Below are 15,709 nucleotides of genomic sequence, written 5' to 3' on the forward strand. Positions count from 1 at the left end.
GACTCACTCCCTCGAAGCCCGGGGAGCCTACCCCGAACGCAGCCCCACGTGGAGGCGAGGCCCTCTCCCTATCTGCTGTCGACAGGGAGCCGCAGGAAGGCGTGGGCACGGAGGTGGGCGGCCGTCACCTTTTGGGTGCTGTAGAAGGGGTCCAGGTCCTCCAGGGGCTCCCCGATCAGCTCTCGGGGCGGGTTGCCGTAGAGATCCGGCAGCTTTCTGGAGGCCTGCAGGTCCAGCTGGGGCCGGGGAGCCTCCTCCTCGGGCAGCCCTTCCCGGCTCTCCTGCGAGGCGGCCGAGCCCCGGGCTTGCTTCTCTGCCATGCGCTTCTCGATGGCCGCCAGGGACTCCCGGGTGAACCTGCGGAAGCTGCTGGTGCCCCGAGGTAACAGGAAGTCTGCCATCTTCTCATCCTGCTTCTGGGGCCCAGGCGGTCCTCGCGTGGCCTGTGGGGAAGCCAGAAGACACAAACGTGGCGCCTGATGCTGTGCCCGGACTCAGGGGGCGGGGAGGGGAGGACGAGGTTGGCGGGCAGGGTCCCAGGCGCAGGTCCCAACCTCTCCAGAGACACACCTGGCCGACCCTGGCCTGGGTAAACCCCGTGTCCTCCGGGCTGTGGGCTCCGCGTGGGGACCCGCGGGACAGTCCCTTTCCCATCCCAGTGGGCACGCTTGATGGCAAGTAGGCAAGAGTGGCTGCCTCACCGAAGCCCTTTGCTCTGCCCCACTCGACACAAAAGGGAGCCCTTGCACCTGTTGCTTCCTTACCCGAGCCTACTGAGATACTTCCCACCAAGGTGCTGACACTCTCTGGACTAGGAGGGACGCTCCCTAGGGCAGGGATGGGGCCTGTCATCTTTTTATCGCAGGTCTGTGGCAGGGCTGGTCCTGAACAAGCGAGTGATGGAGGGAATCATGAAGAACACATAGGTGAGGGAAGGGCACGAGAAGGTACCCTGTGCCATCCCTCCTCTCAAGCTTGTCCCTTCTATAGGGACCCCTGGGGCCCTGTGGAGGGTGATCACAGGCCTCCTGGGCCAATGCCCAAACTCTGGGTCTCTCTTCCAGGCAGACGCAGCCTGGGCGCTGAGGCCAAAGGGTGGGGGCCGCTCTGTCTCCCCACAGCACCACGCGCCTGCAGGGGAAGGCTGCCCAGACTTCTCCTGGGGCACGGGGGTGCCAACCTCTGGTAACTGAAGGGGCATCTGTGTCTGCCGAATGAGACACAGGCAAATCCCACGGGTTTCTGGAAACAGCAGGGTAACAGTCATGCAGGTGCTGGCCCCCTGGTGTATACGGCTGCAGCAGAGGATTCCCCCCCCCGCCCCCCGAGATCCCCAGGGGGAGCATTTTTCCAAAGATGGGAAACTCAGATGGAGCATCTCAGGCTCCTCACACCTCCCCACCTGCTCCCTTCCTCCCATATCTGAACAAGTGACAGCAGAAGCAGACAACAGTGACCACCATCCATGCGGGTGTCCAACCGGCACACATGTATGACGCCAGACCGGGGGAATGTGGGCCCCAGTGGCCTCAAACGATCCAGGACCTGGTGCGAACAGGCTCTGCCTATGACATGGAGGCCAAAGAATGCGCTCCTGACTGTCCCAGCAAAACAGGATGTGGTAGGCACAGCTCCTGACTGGGACACCACCGGGAAGGGGGAGGCAGTGTCACTAATTACCACATCAAACCCAGGAACGGCCGGGCACCAGCTCAAGAGGGCAGGGTGGACACCTGTTGGAGATCCCTGCCAGGACAGAATCCCTTTCCGCCAACCAAAGGCAGGCTTTGCCTTGATCTCACTCCCGAGAAACATGTCCAGTGACCCCAGTGATCTGCCGCATCGGCCCTTGCACACAGCCCGCAAAGAGCCCAGGACCAGGCACTGTGATTGCTGTGAGGCAGGCACCTGGCCAGGTGACAGGTAAACAGTGAGCAAGCGCTACACAGCCTTCCCCAGGGAAGCGCAGCAAGGAATGTGTGGAGGGAAAGTCAGAGCAGAGGTCCTAGGACCCAGCACCATAAGAACCACCCCATCCTTTGGTGTCTTGTTCTTCTGTTCCATCCAAGTGAAGTTAAAGGAGCATCTCTGTTAAAAATAGCAAGTGAGGGGGGCGCCTGGGTGGCGCAGTCGGTTAAGCGTCCGACTTCAGCCAGGTCACGATCTCGCGGTCCATGAGTTCGAGCCCCGCGTCGGGCTCTGGGCTGATGGCTCAGAGCCTGGAGCCTGTTTCTGATTCTGTGTCTCCCTCTCTCTCTGCCCCTCCCCCGTTCATGATCTGTCTCTCTCTGTCCCCAAAATAAAAATAAAAACGTTGAAAAAAAAATTAAAAAAAAAAATAAAAGCGATCTCTTCCATCTTCGAGTGAACAAAGTAAGGTGTCTGTAATACTCATCACCAAAGGTGAATGGTTTTTTTCCCCTTAGCTGGTAAGAATTTGGGTAATTTTACACTTTCCTTTTTGTACTTTCCTTTAGTGCTTGAATTAGTTAGGATGATCTTGTATTATGTTCACAAAAGCCATAAAGTCATTAGTCTTTCTTTTAAAAAAGGTGGGGGTTGGGGGGGAGAAACAAAGAAAAAAAAAAAAGCCAGCCTGGATGACAACAGCCCTTTGCAGGGCAATTCTCTCCACCATCAGCAATCACCAGTCAAGTAAATCAGGAAGCCTCCTCTTTGACTTGGAAGTATTTCCTAAAAATAGTGTTCTCTGTCTCAACTGTATCCATCTGTGTCCACATGCCTGCAAGGGTTCTGGAGACACGTGTATGCCCACAGACCTACAGAGGCTCACCGGTATATACTGGTGTGTGTGTGTGTGTGTGTGTGTGTGTGTGTGTGTGTGTCAGAGAGAGAGAGAGAGAGAGAGAGACAGACAGAGAGAGAGACAGAGAGTGTGTGCATGCATGCACAAGCTGACACCTGCATATACGTCTGTTCCCGTAAAGGTGTTTTTAAAATGCGTATTGAAATCGGTGATTCGCGCAGATCGGGGCACGTCTCCTAAGTGTACAGGTGGATGAATGTCTGTAAACCAAACAAACCTGGTAACAGCACCCAGGTCAAGAACAATAATTGTTTCCGGTCCCCCAGACTCAGATTCCCCTCCGCTCACTTCCTCCCTGGTCGGGGCGACCACTCTTCCGACTGCTGACACCAGAGACATCTTTGTTCGTCTATGGGGCTCGGGAAACTGCTCGGGGCAGGGGAAACGGCACCACCTCATTCTCACTAACTTCTCACTGCAATTAAGCACCTCCCTCAATTATGAATGTAGGCAGCAAAACGATAGCGTGAGCGGCACCTGTGACCAGCAGAAGCTTGCAGATCTTTCCCGGACCCATGACAGGTGCCGCAAGCATCTCAAATATCATGAACGCTTATCGATACTTCAAAATTACAATGCTTATTAGACCCACTGCTAGATCTTATTGTTTAACACGTTCATAAAGAAGCGCTGACGATGGGGGCCTGGGTCTTAGGAAGGGTCTTGTCCCAGGAAGTCTGGGAAGTCTGTGGTTTCTGAAACCAGATTCCAGATGAAGTTCCCTGCCAGCGTGTGCCAGCCCCCCCCCCCCCCCAGCCAGGCAGCCTCAGGTTCCAAAGTAAACCAGTCAAGAGCGTCCTTTGTCTCTGGCCCCCGCAGGCAGTGCGTGGTGGGTGGGCAGGATGGATCTGTTTTCTCTCTTGTTCTTCCCCTGCCTGCACCTGGCTTTGGCCTTGCCCTTCCTTCAGCAGCTCAGGGCCCACGCCCTGCCGGTGGCCGAGACCCGCTGGGCCCTGGCTGCAAGGTTTCCGGTGAAGCCAAGGTAAGGAGGGGTTGGGGGTGGGCCAAGGACGCTCCAGGCTCAGGCCCGGCTATAGCCTTCGGGCCTGGGAGGTCAGGCCCCTGGCTTTCCAGGGAGGCCCCACCTCTGGCTGGGAGGAGCAGGGGGCCTCTGTCTTGCACAGCTCCAGCGTGTGGGGGAGCCCAGACCTGGTTTCATTCCAAGAGCATGTTCTCTGGAAGCAGCACGCCCGTGACTCTCCCCTCGTCCGGGACAGCTTGTCTGTCCACTCCCTGGAAAGGCTGGAAAGGCTTCTCCCAGCCGATCACCCTTCCCGGCCCACTTGCCCCTGTTCTGTCAGCTTCACTCAAGCTCAAGGGGCCCCCGACTCCATCCTCTCTCAAGTTTATCAGTTTCTGGTTACTGGGGGTATCTCTCCCAAAGTTCTGCTGGCTCCCGAGACTTCATGGAAGCAGACCGTGAACCGTCCTTCTCAAATCGGTTCCTCGTGATCCTTTCCTCTGACCCGGGCTACACCCCTGCACCCTCACCAAACATCCCCGCCTCCTTTCCCACCGCCACTGCTCAGGGACAGGCCTCCTCACCCGGCTGGCACTGTGCTGACACCACGGCCACTGGCCTCCTCCTTCTTTCCTTCCATCCTTTACACTCAGCTCCATCACTCCCTGGCTCAGACATTCCCAAACGCTGTCCCCTGCCCCGTGCGATGGCAGGGCCACCCTGAAGCCTCTCCTCACTGACCCACCTCCTCCAGGACCCCCTCTGTGACTGCCCACGCACGCTGACCTCCCTCCTCTGGGTACCCTGCCCTTCCCCGCTTCCTGGCCTCGGCTGTTCTCTGATGGTCCCTGGGGTGAGTCTGATTTCACCCAACAGCCTGAAAACCCCTTCTTAGGGAAGGGCTGGGCCCCCCTCCTCTGAGTCGCTGGCCTATACATACCAGTATTCACAACAGGGTGAAGATGCCGTGGGGGAGAACAGCCAGCGTCCACACCAGAAACTGGACCTTTCTGGACTTGTCTCTTATTTTTTGTCTCTTCAGGTGGCCTTCCTGAAGGAAGATTTTCCTGAACGTATGGGGCACAGAGCTGGTGCTCAGTTCCTGGTGGTCACAATGCCATGACGTGGAACTCGACAGGGTGCAGCCGTGGGTACTGTCCAGGGTTGGGGACTGATGCTCTGGACCTCCCTGGTTTCAGCACTAAGGTTTCTGCATCCTGAGATGCGATACCCTTTGGTCCCGGACAAACCAGAATGGTCGGTCACCTGACAGGTAAAGAGGGACCGGACTCCAGCCCAACCTCTCCTTGTGGTGCCTTCCTGCCTGTTCCGCTCCCGGATCCCAAGGCAGGCATGCTCCAGCATCCTGAGTCACCTCTGGCATTTTGGTCGCCTTGGAATCGGAGCCTCTGGAACACAACATGCAAAGAATATTCTTTGCCATGTAAATTTATGCAAGGCGCTCCGTGGAAGTGGTTCCCAGGCTTCCTAGAAAATCTCTACCGGCTTCCTCTGCTCTGTGCTCCTCCCTCCCACCCTGCAGGCTCGGGCAACCTGTGCCCTTGCCCCAAGGCCCTGCTTTCCACTGCTCCTCAGTCCAAAAGCAAAAAGCTCAGGGAGAGCGTGTGGGTGCTCAGGAAGCCAGGGCTCACTCCCCACAGGTGGAGGGGAGGGCACCAGGAGCGAATTCATATCTTCCTTGAGGAAAACAAGTTAAAACTAATCAACACCTCAACGCATAGAATCCTTTTATCAACTGAGCGATTCAGTGAACATTTAAGCAGCACCCACTGTGTGCGTGGTCCTACAAATGACTTCCTAGAGTACTTTTCTGCCCAAGGTGATGGATCCTAAATCAACAGGTCATGATGGGAAGATGAGTCCGAGCCATCCGCAATGCCACTCGGTGGCTTCTAAGGAAATTTCCACTTAGCCTTGCTGAGATTAGCAAGGAAGCGATGCCCTGGGCCAGAGAGCCGGGCCCTGTGCCCAACTCCGCTTCCACCTTTGGCTCCCCCACTTCCCTCTCTGGAAGATTCCCTGTTTCTGTTCTGCCTCTGCCTTCGGCTGTGTCCTGAGCTCCCAAAGCACAGTCCGGCCCAGCAGAGATGCCTCGAAGGGCCTGGTGAATGAATGAATGAGTGAATGAGCGCCAGATTAACCCTCCTATTGCCCAGCCACTAGCCCACACGGTGAGCTTGGACGGCATCAGAACACCCCCTTTTTCTGGACCTTAGTTTCCCCAACCATGAGCTGGGTGGGCCATGCCAGCAGTATCATGTGCTCATGATACGCCTGAGACGGCTCTAAGTGCTGCTGTGGGTCACCTTTCATCCCTGCAACAATCCCAGGAACAGGGGAGGTTATTATCTCCATTACACAAAGGGAAACCTGATGCTTGCAGGTCAAGTGAGCGAGCCCCAGTCTGTGCGAAGCCAGGCCTGAGCGAGGTCCTACCTCGTCTCCCACCTCTGATGGCACAGAGGGTGGGGAGGAAGGGGCAAGGTCTACCGTGGGTGGGGCATGTCTGTGATCCCCACTATAGAGCTAGGAGTCCCTGGCTTAGTCCCTGTTGGCCTCCTCTGGCTGGCCAACCTGTCTGTGCCCACGCGGGGGCAGATGCTCCCAGGGAGCCCTGGCCGATTTCTGCCCATGCCCAGAGAGTCAGCAGTTCCCTAGCAGTTTCTCTCTCCAGCTCCGGCCCTGTCCAATTGCCCTGTCCAACAGGGTGGCCACCCAGCCCCCATGGCACGTAGCACGTGGCATGTGGCTCGTGCCCATCGAGATGTGCTGTTGTTCGCTCCACACCGACTCTGAAGGCTTAGTACGGTCAAGAATGCCAACGGTCCCATCATTAACTTTTAAACGTGGATTACGATTTACACAGACGATATTTTGGATATACTGGGTTAAGTAAAATATGTTCAAATTAACTTCACTTGCTACTTTTGGCTTTTGAAAATGTGGCTGCTAGAACATTTCACATTGCATATGTGACTTGCGGTTGTAGTTCACATTACATCTCCACTGATGGCGTGACCACGGTGTCCCGGCCACCAGGCTCTAAACCCTTACAGAACTCCACCCGCTTTGGGCTGGGCCTCAGGCTAGCTGGGGGTGGGGGAGGGGAGGGACAGAGAGGGGGTAGGGATGGGCTGAAGGACAGTTGTCCTCCTCCGCAGACCGGCAAGTGGCCACCCTGGTTTTGGGGCAGTGGCTGTGGGTGGTTGGGAGGGAGGTGGGGGACAGGGGGGAAGTGGGAGGGGTCTACAGCATCCCTCCTGCCCAGGCAATTATCTGCACAGTCCTGGCGCTCCCAGGGTACCAGCTTGGACAAAGGCTCAGCGGGGGTGCCAGCTGGTGCTCGTGGCCTGTGCATTTCAGGTCCTTGCTCCCGGATCAAAGGCACATTGGCATGTCCTTGTGCAGGGCCTCAGCTAACCGGCTCCCTGCAGGCTCCACTCCTTTGAGGCTGCACACGCATTAACTCTGTCTAGTCCGAGCCCTATCTCTGGGGAGGGGGTGAGGATCCTGAGGGGGCTTTCCTTCTCTAGTCCCTATCCCAGCCCCCAGCAATCTGGGGAAGTCCTGCAGAATCCCCCCCCCCCATCCCTCCCGTTGGCGAACACGCCCACCCCAGAAGCTGGGGATGCCCTCATTTACATTCATTTGCATCTCATTTATTCCAACACTCAGGCTGAAGCCGAGGCTAATTCAGCTGACAGGAAAACCCCACCCGCTTGCTCTGCGAGTGTTTCCCCGGGCAGGATGAAATGGGGTCCCTGAGACCGGGGCTGGGGGGGGGGCTCTCCGGAGTGGGCGCTGAAGGGAGAGCTGGAATGGGGGCGGGGGCACCTTTGGCTTGAGCCCTGGATTCAGCCAAAGCCCCTGTTTTTTCAAACTCCTCCTTCCCCACAGTAAGGACAGGGCCCACCGGGCTTGGAAGCGGTTCATTCATCTCGGGGTCAGTGGTGTTCCCAGTGCCAGGTCAGGAGAACTGCAAACTTCCCAGGTCATTCAGGGGCCCCTCCACAGGGCACATGACATCCTCTTCCCCCCCAAGCCCGAGTCTGCCTTGTAATCCTGTTCACTGCTCCATGCACAGGGATCTATAATGTTGTGCCAGGAGGCACTGAGCTGTTAGTCAAGGCCCAGGGCTGCCTAGAGGCCCTGGGTCTCCAGGGTGGGGACCTGAATGATCCACGATGCGACCACAGAACTCAGAAGTCAGAGAGCTGGCTCGGTCAACCAGGGCACTTCTGCCCCAGGCCCTGGACCATCTATACCCATGCATCTACACACATTTGGGCCAGAAAGGTGCCCACCTGTGGCCTGGGAATCACCTTGAGGGCACACAGGTGCCCAAGAGACAGCAATCAGCATCCTAAGCCTCTTTCTAGCACCATTTCTTCCAACTCATTTTGCTCAATACCTGGGCTTAAAAAAAAAAAAAAAAAAACTTCTTCCACCGATGTCATGGCAACCGAAGCATTTATGGAGCACCTACTGTGTGCACTGAGGGAGACAGAAGTTCCCCCAGTGAAACCTGGGGAGCGTAGGGTCCCTTACTCCTCAGAGATAAGGCAATCCACCCACAGATACACAAAATCTATGCCACAAAAGTGTCTGTTGACACAGTATGGATGTGCAATCCTTTTGCCTTAATACTCTGAAATTGAGGTGTAATATACAAACAAGAAAACGCACAGATTTTAGATGCTATAGGTGAACGACTTTCAACAAATCTATATACTTGCGTAACTACCCCCTCCGCTCCCCAGGTAAGATCCTAAACATTCCCATCACCGCAGAGAGTTCCCTAAGGTCCCTTTCCGGTCAACTTTTCTGATTTCTATCAGCACAGATTAGTTTTGCCTGTTCTAGAACTTCACATATATAGAAGCACACTGTATGGGCTGTTGGCGTTGAACGTTCTTGCTCGACATAATGCTTCTGAGATTTTTACTGTGTATTTGTTGGTGACTGCCGTCTAAGTCATCTAAGTTCCCTTTGCAATGCACAGCGACCATAAGTGACCCATCTGGGGACAAGCCCTTCAGAAACAACTCAATCATAAAAGGCAAGGGCTGGAAAGGCCCCAAAGTCCAGCTCTCTCTGGGGACGGCCGCCCCCGGGGGATCCTTAGGGAGTATTTTTCTCTCCTTCCCTCAGACATTTCCTGAAACAGAAACTCAGCAATTATACATCTAACAGGCACCCAGCTCAGCAAGCGAGTGGGGGCTTTCCCTGGGTTTCCAGTTTTGTTAGCAACTAGCTGTCGCTTTATTTAACTGGCAGTCTGTGCCTCATCCAAGCCCACCATGGTGGGGGTGGTGGCTGGGTTGGCATTGCAAATGGCCAGCTGAGCTCCCGGGCCTTCTTTCGCTCAAGTCTGGCTGTGGCGGGCAGGCCTCTGTCCCTCTGCCTCCCTGCACCCCCACACCAGCTGGGTGTCCCTTAGTCGGAGGATGAGAGAACGGGCTGAAGGGCCTGGATTCTTCCCGGGGATGGGCCCCGAAGCAGGCAGCAGGGCTGGGCAGCAGAGGGCAGGCACTCTGGCTCTGAGGAGCTCTTTGGACCACTTTCCTGCTATGCGCCCAGGCCGATGAGGCTGGGGCTCTGATGGCCACACGGCAAGTATTGATGGGGCTGGGCTGGTCCCTCCCGTGGCCTGATTTCCAGCCCCCCCGCCCCCTGCCCCGTCTTAGATCTCCCAGCCTGGCCAGATGGAAGGACAGCTAATGTAGCCCGAGAACTGAAATCAGCGCTTCTAGCCAAACCTCTCCCTGCCCTGCCATCCCTTTGAACACTGCCTCTGGAGTCAGGCCCTTCCTTCACACAGGACTTCGAGGAATCAATACCCGTCAGAAAGGCATTTACCATCCTTTAATGCCAGGAAGAGCCTTTCTACCCTTCAAAATCCATTCCCAGAAAGCACGGGGACTGCCCGGGCCAGGCCTGGGTGGGGCGAGGGAGACAGGGGCCCAGGCTTAGCGCCGCCCCAATGCCTGTGTGACCTTGAGCCTACGGGCTGACCCGCACTGGCCCTCGGCCTCCAGGGCTGCACGGAGGGGACAGGCCCCTGGAGATGACACCAGCGGGATCTCCAAGCGGGTGAGGGACCTTCCGGGGCCCACACAACTGCTACGAGAGCACCTCTATCCTGTTCTTTCACTCCCTTAACACCCCCGTGTTGGGGGGGCGGGGGGAGGTGCGGCTTCCCACGGCTTCCCTGGAGACTTGGTCAGAAGGCGAAACGGAGGAGGAAGAAGCGAACTCCAGCCCCAGAGCACACACGTTTGCTTCTCAGAACAGGCCCGCAAGCACAGCCTGCTTTCACCTCTCCAAATTCTGTGCCTCCGCCTCAGCTGGACTCTAATCCCACCTCTTCCAGGCGCCCTCCCCTGGCTGCTCTGGGCCACACTGACCTCCACCGGGGAGGCTGAGCCCCCAGCCCCAACCACGTGTTTCCTCTGCCCTGAGCAGCCTTCTCTCTGGCCCTGGGGGTCTTCGGTATCCTTTTCTGCCCATCCAGAGTAGTAAAAGTGAGGAACGGACAAGAGACATTCGCAGAACTGTCCCACCAGACTCTAGCTTCAATAACCAGTACATTTTCTGTTGGGCTTGGGGCACACCAGATACTCCTCCAGGAAATGAAGCTGGTGCTGGGGAAACTGTGGGCACCCAGCTCCCCAGCCCAGGGCTGTGATTCTGCAGGGTGGGGTGAGGGTGGCCTGGCAGGGGAGGTGACACAAGTTTCAAAGAGTCCATGAGTCACATGGCCCCAGTGCTGTGCCAGCCATGGGGCTTGCTCCTGAGGAGACTGCTCCTGGGCTCCCTCCCCCATTTGAGGGTCCCAGGCCCCAAGAATTGACGTGGAGGCTCTATAAATAGCACCCATTCCATATTGATCATCTTAAAAAGACACGGTATGTTCTAGGCCCACAAAGAGAAGAGTTGTGTCTAAAAATAGTCTCGTCCCCAGGAACCACTGCCAGTCCCAGGCAGTGGTATAACCCGTGCATATCAGAAGGGGGCAGATGATGGAAAGGGTGGGGGTCAGAAACTGAGGCATCAAGCTCCACCTCATTATCTCTATTCTGGCCACCTAAGCCACCCATGCCTCAGGAGCCTGTCACTGCCTCAGGGCCTTTGCACATGCAGTTCCCTCTTTATAAGATAAGATATTCTTTCTCCAGATGTCCTCTGGATTGGTTCTTTCTTGTTATTCAGGTCTCAGTTCAATCACCTCCTTCAAGAGGCCTTCCCTTACCAGCCAGTCTAGGGTCACTCTTGTCTCTCCATCACATCATCCTGTTTTACTTCCTTCATAGTCCTGATCATGATCTAAAATTATCTTCTGTATCTATTTGTTAAGTGGTATCCAGACTGTCTTTCCCCAGGAGCAGGTAAACTCCATGAGAGCAGTTATTGTGTCTGAATTGTACACCTTCTAGAATCTTCCATGGCACAGAGTAGGTCCTGAATGTCCTATCCAGGCTCTCCCCAACCACTTCAGGCTGAACTCTGCCTCAGACCTCCACCTCAGGCCAGTCTGGGCTGGCAGAAGAGAGTGGGCATCCAGTCCCGGCTTCCTCTGCAGCCGCCCCTGCCCCCCATGCCTGCTCTGCTCCCTGCAATGTCCAGCCTCTCTCCATAGGCTGCCCCTGGCTTCACCCCTCCTCCTCTCTCTGCTTCCTTTGTAGAGTTTGCCACGGGAGTTTTACGCTAGCCCCCCTACTCCTGGGTACCTGCTCCATACAACCTCATCATGTCCCCAGATACTGCTTTCTGGAACACCTTTCTCTCCTCACAGCAAGATTTCCTTCTCCTTCGTGCCCCCCACCCCCAGGAGGAATCACAGCTCCTGCCTGCAAAATCCCCCTCTGAGAGCAACTGAGGCCCCATGGGCACGACGTCAATGCAGAGACCTCTGGCCCCTCCCTGTGAGGAAAAGGTATTTTTCCCCATAAGCACTGCCCGTGGGTGCACCGCATGAACACACATGCCTAGAGGCCACTTCAGGCTCTGCCTACAACCTCCCCCCCCCCCACCTTGACCCCACCCCCGGCCAGCTCCCCTCTATCTCTTCCCTCCCTCTTAAACCATCAAACTCTTGCAAAGAGCTGTCTACACATGCTGTCTCCACTTCCTCACCTCATGCTCATTCCTGGATCCACTCCAAACTAGCTCCTACCCTCACTGATTCATTCATTCATTCATTCACTCACTCATTCAACAACTGTCCGGCTGTGCTGGGCACCACATTCTGTAGGTGTTAAGGAAGTTTCTGTTGCCAAGGTCACGGGCACCCTTACTGTTGCTCAATCTAACAGACACTCGTTTTGAAATTATGCATTCTTTTTGATCTATCCATGAACTTCTCAGAATGCGAAGGATTCTTCACTCTTCGGCAGAAGGAAACGGAAGACACCCCTTCCTCCAGGACGGGCTCCCTCCTTGCTTTCTGTGACACCTCCCACTCCTGGCCTGCCTCCCACCCTCGGACTGCTCCTTCTCAGGCTCCTCTGCAGACTTCTCCGGCCTTGACTATTGGACTGCCCCCACCCTGTTGTGTTGCACCCTCTATCCCACACTAGGATCACCTGGGTGCTTTCAACATTTCTGGTGCCAGATGAATTAGAACCTCTGGGGGTGGAGCCTGGGCATATTTTTTTTTTTTTTTTCAATTTAAAAACGCTTTCCGAGAGATGCTAACATCGCCAGGGTTGAGAACCTCTGGTCTGCACTCTTGCTGGACAGTCTAATTCACTGCCATGGCTCCCATGGCCGGCCTCTGCAGATGATTCCAAGTTTCCACCGCCAGCCCAGCTCTCCTGCCTGAACGCTGGACTCTCCCCTCCAAATGACTGCTGGACGTTGGCATCTCTCTCTGGAAGCACCGACGGTTCCAGTCAGAGCCCCGCAACATCCGTCACTTCTCCTTTGTCAACCTAAACTACGCTCGCGGTGTGGGAGGGCGGTGGGGAATCTCACTTAATGAGCAATCAAAGTAAGGGACGGGAGAAGTGGCGAGTGCCTGAACAGAGAAGAAAGTTGGAACACGACAAGTTCCACCACCTGTGGTAACCTGACTGTTCTTCTCCTAAATTGAAAGGCTTTTGGTGGCACCCGTGGTCTGCACTAGAGGGGTAGGACAGTCTAGAGCAGATATATGGACACCTGGGTGCAAACCCAAGGCCTGCTTCTTAGTAGATGTGTGACTTAGTAGATGTGTGAGCAAGTTATTTAACTTTTCTGGGTCTCCCGTTTCACCACCTGCAATACTGTCCTTAGTATGGTCCCCCGCCTCCAGGGTTGATGCAAGGATTCAGGGGATGAGCCTTATAAAGTGATTAGTGCCATGCCTGGCTGGCAGAAAGCACTCAGTGAATGTTAGCTATTTTTAGTACCATTACTGAGGATAAATTCCCAATTCCTGAGTAGAGCTCACAAGGGCCCCCGTGACTGTGACCTTGGCTTTAGCTTCTGCTCTTCCCTCCCTCACACCATGAGACCCAAACGGGTCGCTGAACTAACAATTGTGTTGTCTCACAAATCGGCACTGGGTGGCTGGTCCTGATGGCTAGACTGTAGCTCCTTCATCTAGAAAACTCCTATGCATCCTTCAAAACCCATGTGGAAGGTTATTTTTGTTAGATAGATAATCTTGACTCTTCCGGCTGGAAGATAATCAGCCCTCTTTCAGGTGAGCAAGGGGACGCACTCCTGTCGTTACACACCTTTCCGATAACCCTCCCATGGGTGAGCGGGAACTAGCCTCCTGTGAGCAGAATGGAGACTGCCCCTGACCTCTGTCCCGGGACATTCCCAGGACTCCCTTCTTGGGTTGCTGGGGCACCAGCCTCCTCTGCTCCACAACTGTCAGCTGTCTCTGATGCTTCCCACCACTCCGAGCTCAGTCTTCATGCTGAGTGAGTCAATCCTGGAACTTTTCCAGAGCAGCTCTGAGCACCACACAGAGACAGGCCAAGCACCTCAGAGGCACAGCAGCTGCCCCCGCCACCCTGGGCTGAATGCTGGTTCTCGGCACTCCAGAGCCCCTTCCCTGTCTGCTCAGATCCTCTTTGGTCAGTCCTAGGTCCTTCTGGCCCCCAGGAAGTGGCTCTCAAGGAATCTTCACCCCAGGTGGTGCGCCAAATCCACTGACTCTCTAGACGACCTTGGGTAAGTCCTTGGCCCACCGCCAGCCTCAGTTTCCCCCTGTACAATGTGGCAGTGATGACAGGATTAGATTAAAACTTCAACGAGGCTCATTTTAGCACAGAGCTGGACGTTCTAGCACAAAATCTGTGCTCCACGGTCTGGCTGTGCCCTGACCCTCCCCTTCCGATACTCCTGTGACTGCGGCATGGTCTCAGCTATCAGCCTGTGTCACCCTCATTCTGCCTTCCCGCTCCATTACCACCCACTCACGTGCACCTGCCCAATTCCAACTGGGAGGAGTTGAGGGCAAGGAGATGGAGTTGAGGACAGCAGCACCCAGGGCTGGGCTCCCAGTGGCCTGGGCCTCTGCTACTCAGGGTCCCCGTAGACCCTGAGGGGTTTGATGGGAGTCAGGGAGAAGGCTGAGGTGCTGCAGCGCGGTGGGGTCATAGGGTGTGTCTGTCTCCACTGAGCTGTCCAGGCTCACGGAGGAAGGTGACGAGGGTCTCAGCAGGAGCTGGGGGGACACAGCTGGGGGGATGGAATGCCAGCCCAGGACCCTAAGAGGAGACGGATCCTGCCCTCCTGGGACTGGACTCGGGGCTCTCAGGAGAGAAGACTGACTCCTGCCCCAACCTCAGTCATGGCTTCCTGATTCATCTGTGCACCGGCCTCCAACAGGTGTTTGCAAGGCGGGCCTATGCCCGGGGCCTCGTCCCCAGCATCCCCCCACCACTACCACTCTCCACATCTCTGGCCTCCACCAGGCTAGGCACCACGACTTCCTCCCGGTGCCACCAAAGACGATCAAATAACGCAGAGAATGAGAGCCGCCTCCCTCCCGTCAGGGCGAGTGGATCTGCCCAGGTCAGAGCCAGGAGGGCAGAGAACTCTCGCCAGTCCCAGCGCACAGAGATCTCCTCTGTCGAGGCCACAAGGAGTTCTTCCCTCCTTCAAGGCACACAGAGACCAGATGCGGCCCCGTTGGGCCGTCAGAGGGCACAGAGATCTCTTCGTGGTCGGAGCGCGCAGAGAGACAGGACACACATATAAATCTCTGCCCCCTCAGGGCGCAGAGATCTTTCCCAGGTCAGGACGGGCAGAGATCTCGTCCCAGAGAGGATACCCTCAGAGGACGGCTCGGCGGGGCCCAGAGAGAGGGGGTGATTGGCCCCCTCCCCCATCCCCAGCCCTGCTCGGTCGGCTCCCCGGCTCTCTGGAACCACACTCACTGCGCGCCTAGTCGCCGCTCTGACCTTGGGGTCTCCGGCCTCGGGAATCCGGGTCCCAATCCCAGACCCTCCCAGAGCCTGCGCCAGGGTCGGCCGGGAAGCCGGGGCCGCGGCTCCTCCTCCCCCCCCCCCCGCCGGCCCTCGACAGCGCACCGGGAAACCCGGAAGGAAAGGGATAAGGAGGGGGCGCAAGGCGATTACAGACGCCCCCCTACCCCCCCCCCCGGGGGTCCCCTCCAGCCCGGCAGATCTGCACCCTTTTTTCTCCCGCCTCCCAGCCTCGGGGGGCAGCGATGGGGGAGGGAACTGCCGGGCGTACCCGGGGCAGGGCAGGGGGTGCGCAGGGGCTGGAGGGTCCGACCCTCGGGGAGGAAAGTTGGGCGGCGGCAGGCGGAGGGGGCTCCGGCCGGGCCGGGGCTCCCGGGCGCGGGGGCGCTCGCTCACCTGCTGGTCCCCCGGCCCGGGCCCCGGGATGGGCGGCTGAGGCTCGGCGCGGACTCGGCTCGGCGCGGGGCTCGGGGC

The 15,709-nt window shown here is 56.8% G+C and overlaps 1 protein-coding gene across 9 annotated transcripts in view; it reads right to left on the bottom strand.

Annotated features, from left to right (window-relative positions):
* SCN5A (sodium voltage-gated channel alpha subunit 5) overlaps positions 1–15,702 on the bottom strand; it is a 92,741-nt gene extending 77,039 nt beyond the window's left edge. For all 9 annotated transcript variants that reach the window (XM_040479825.1, XM_040479823.1, XM_040479818.1 and 6 more), the window contains exons 1-2: positions 15,632–15,702; positions 129–443 (exon numbers count right to left, since the gene is read on the bottom strand). In XM_040479825.1, the coding sequence (XP_040335759.1) occupies positions 129–401 (273 nt within the window). In that variant the 5' untranslated portion in view covers positions 402–443; positions 15,632–15,702. The remainder of the gene's footprint in view (positions 1–128; positions 444–15,631) is intronic.
* Positions 15,703–15,709: the final 7 nt, after the last annotated feature.

This window comes from Herpailurus yagouaroundi, unplaced genomic scaffold (genome assembly GCF_014898765.1).
Source record: "Herpailurus yagouaroundi ecotype Mexico unplaced genomic scaffold, PumYag 159, whole genome shotgun sequence".
Lineage (NCBI taxonomy): Eukaryota > Metazoa > Chordata > Mammalia > Carnivora > Felidae > Herpailurus > Herpailurus yagouaroundi.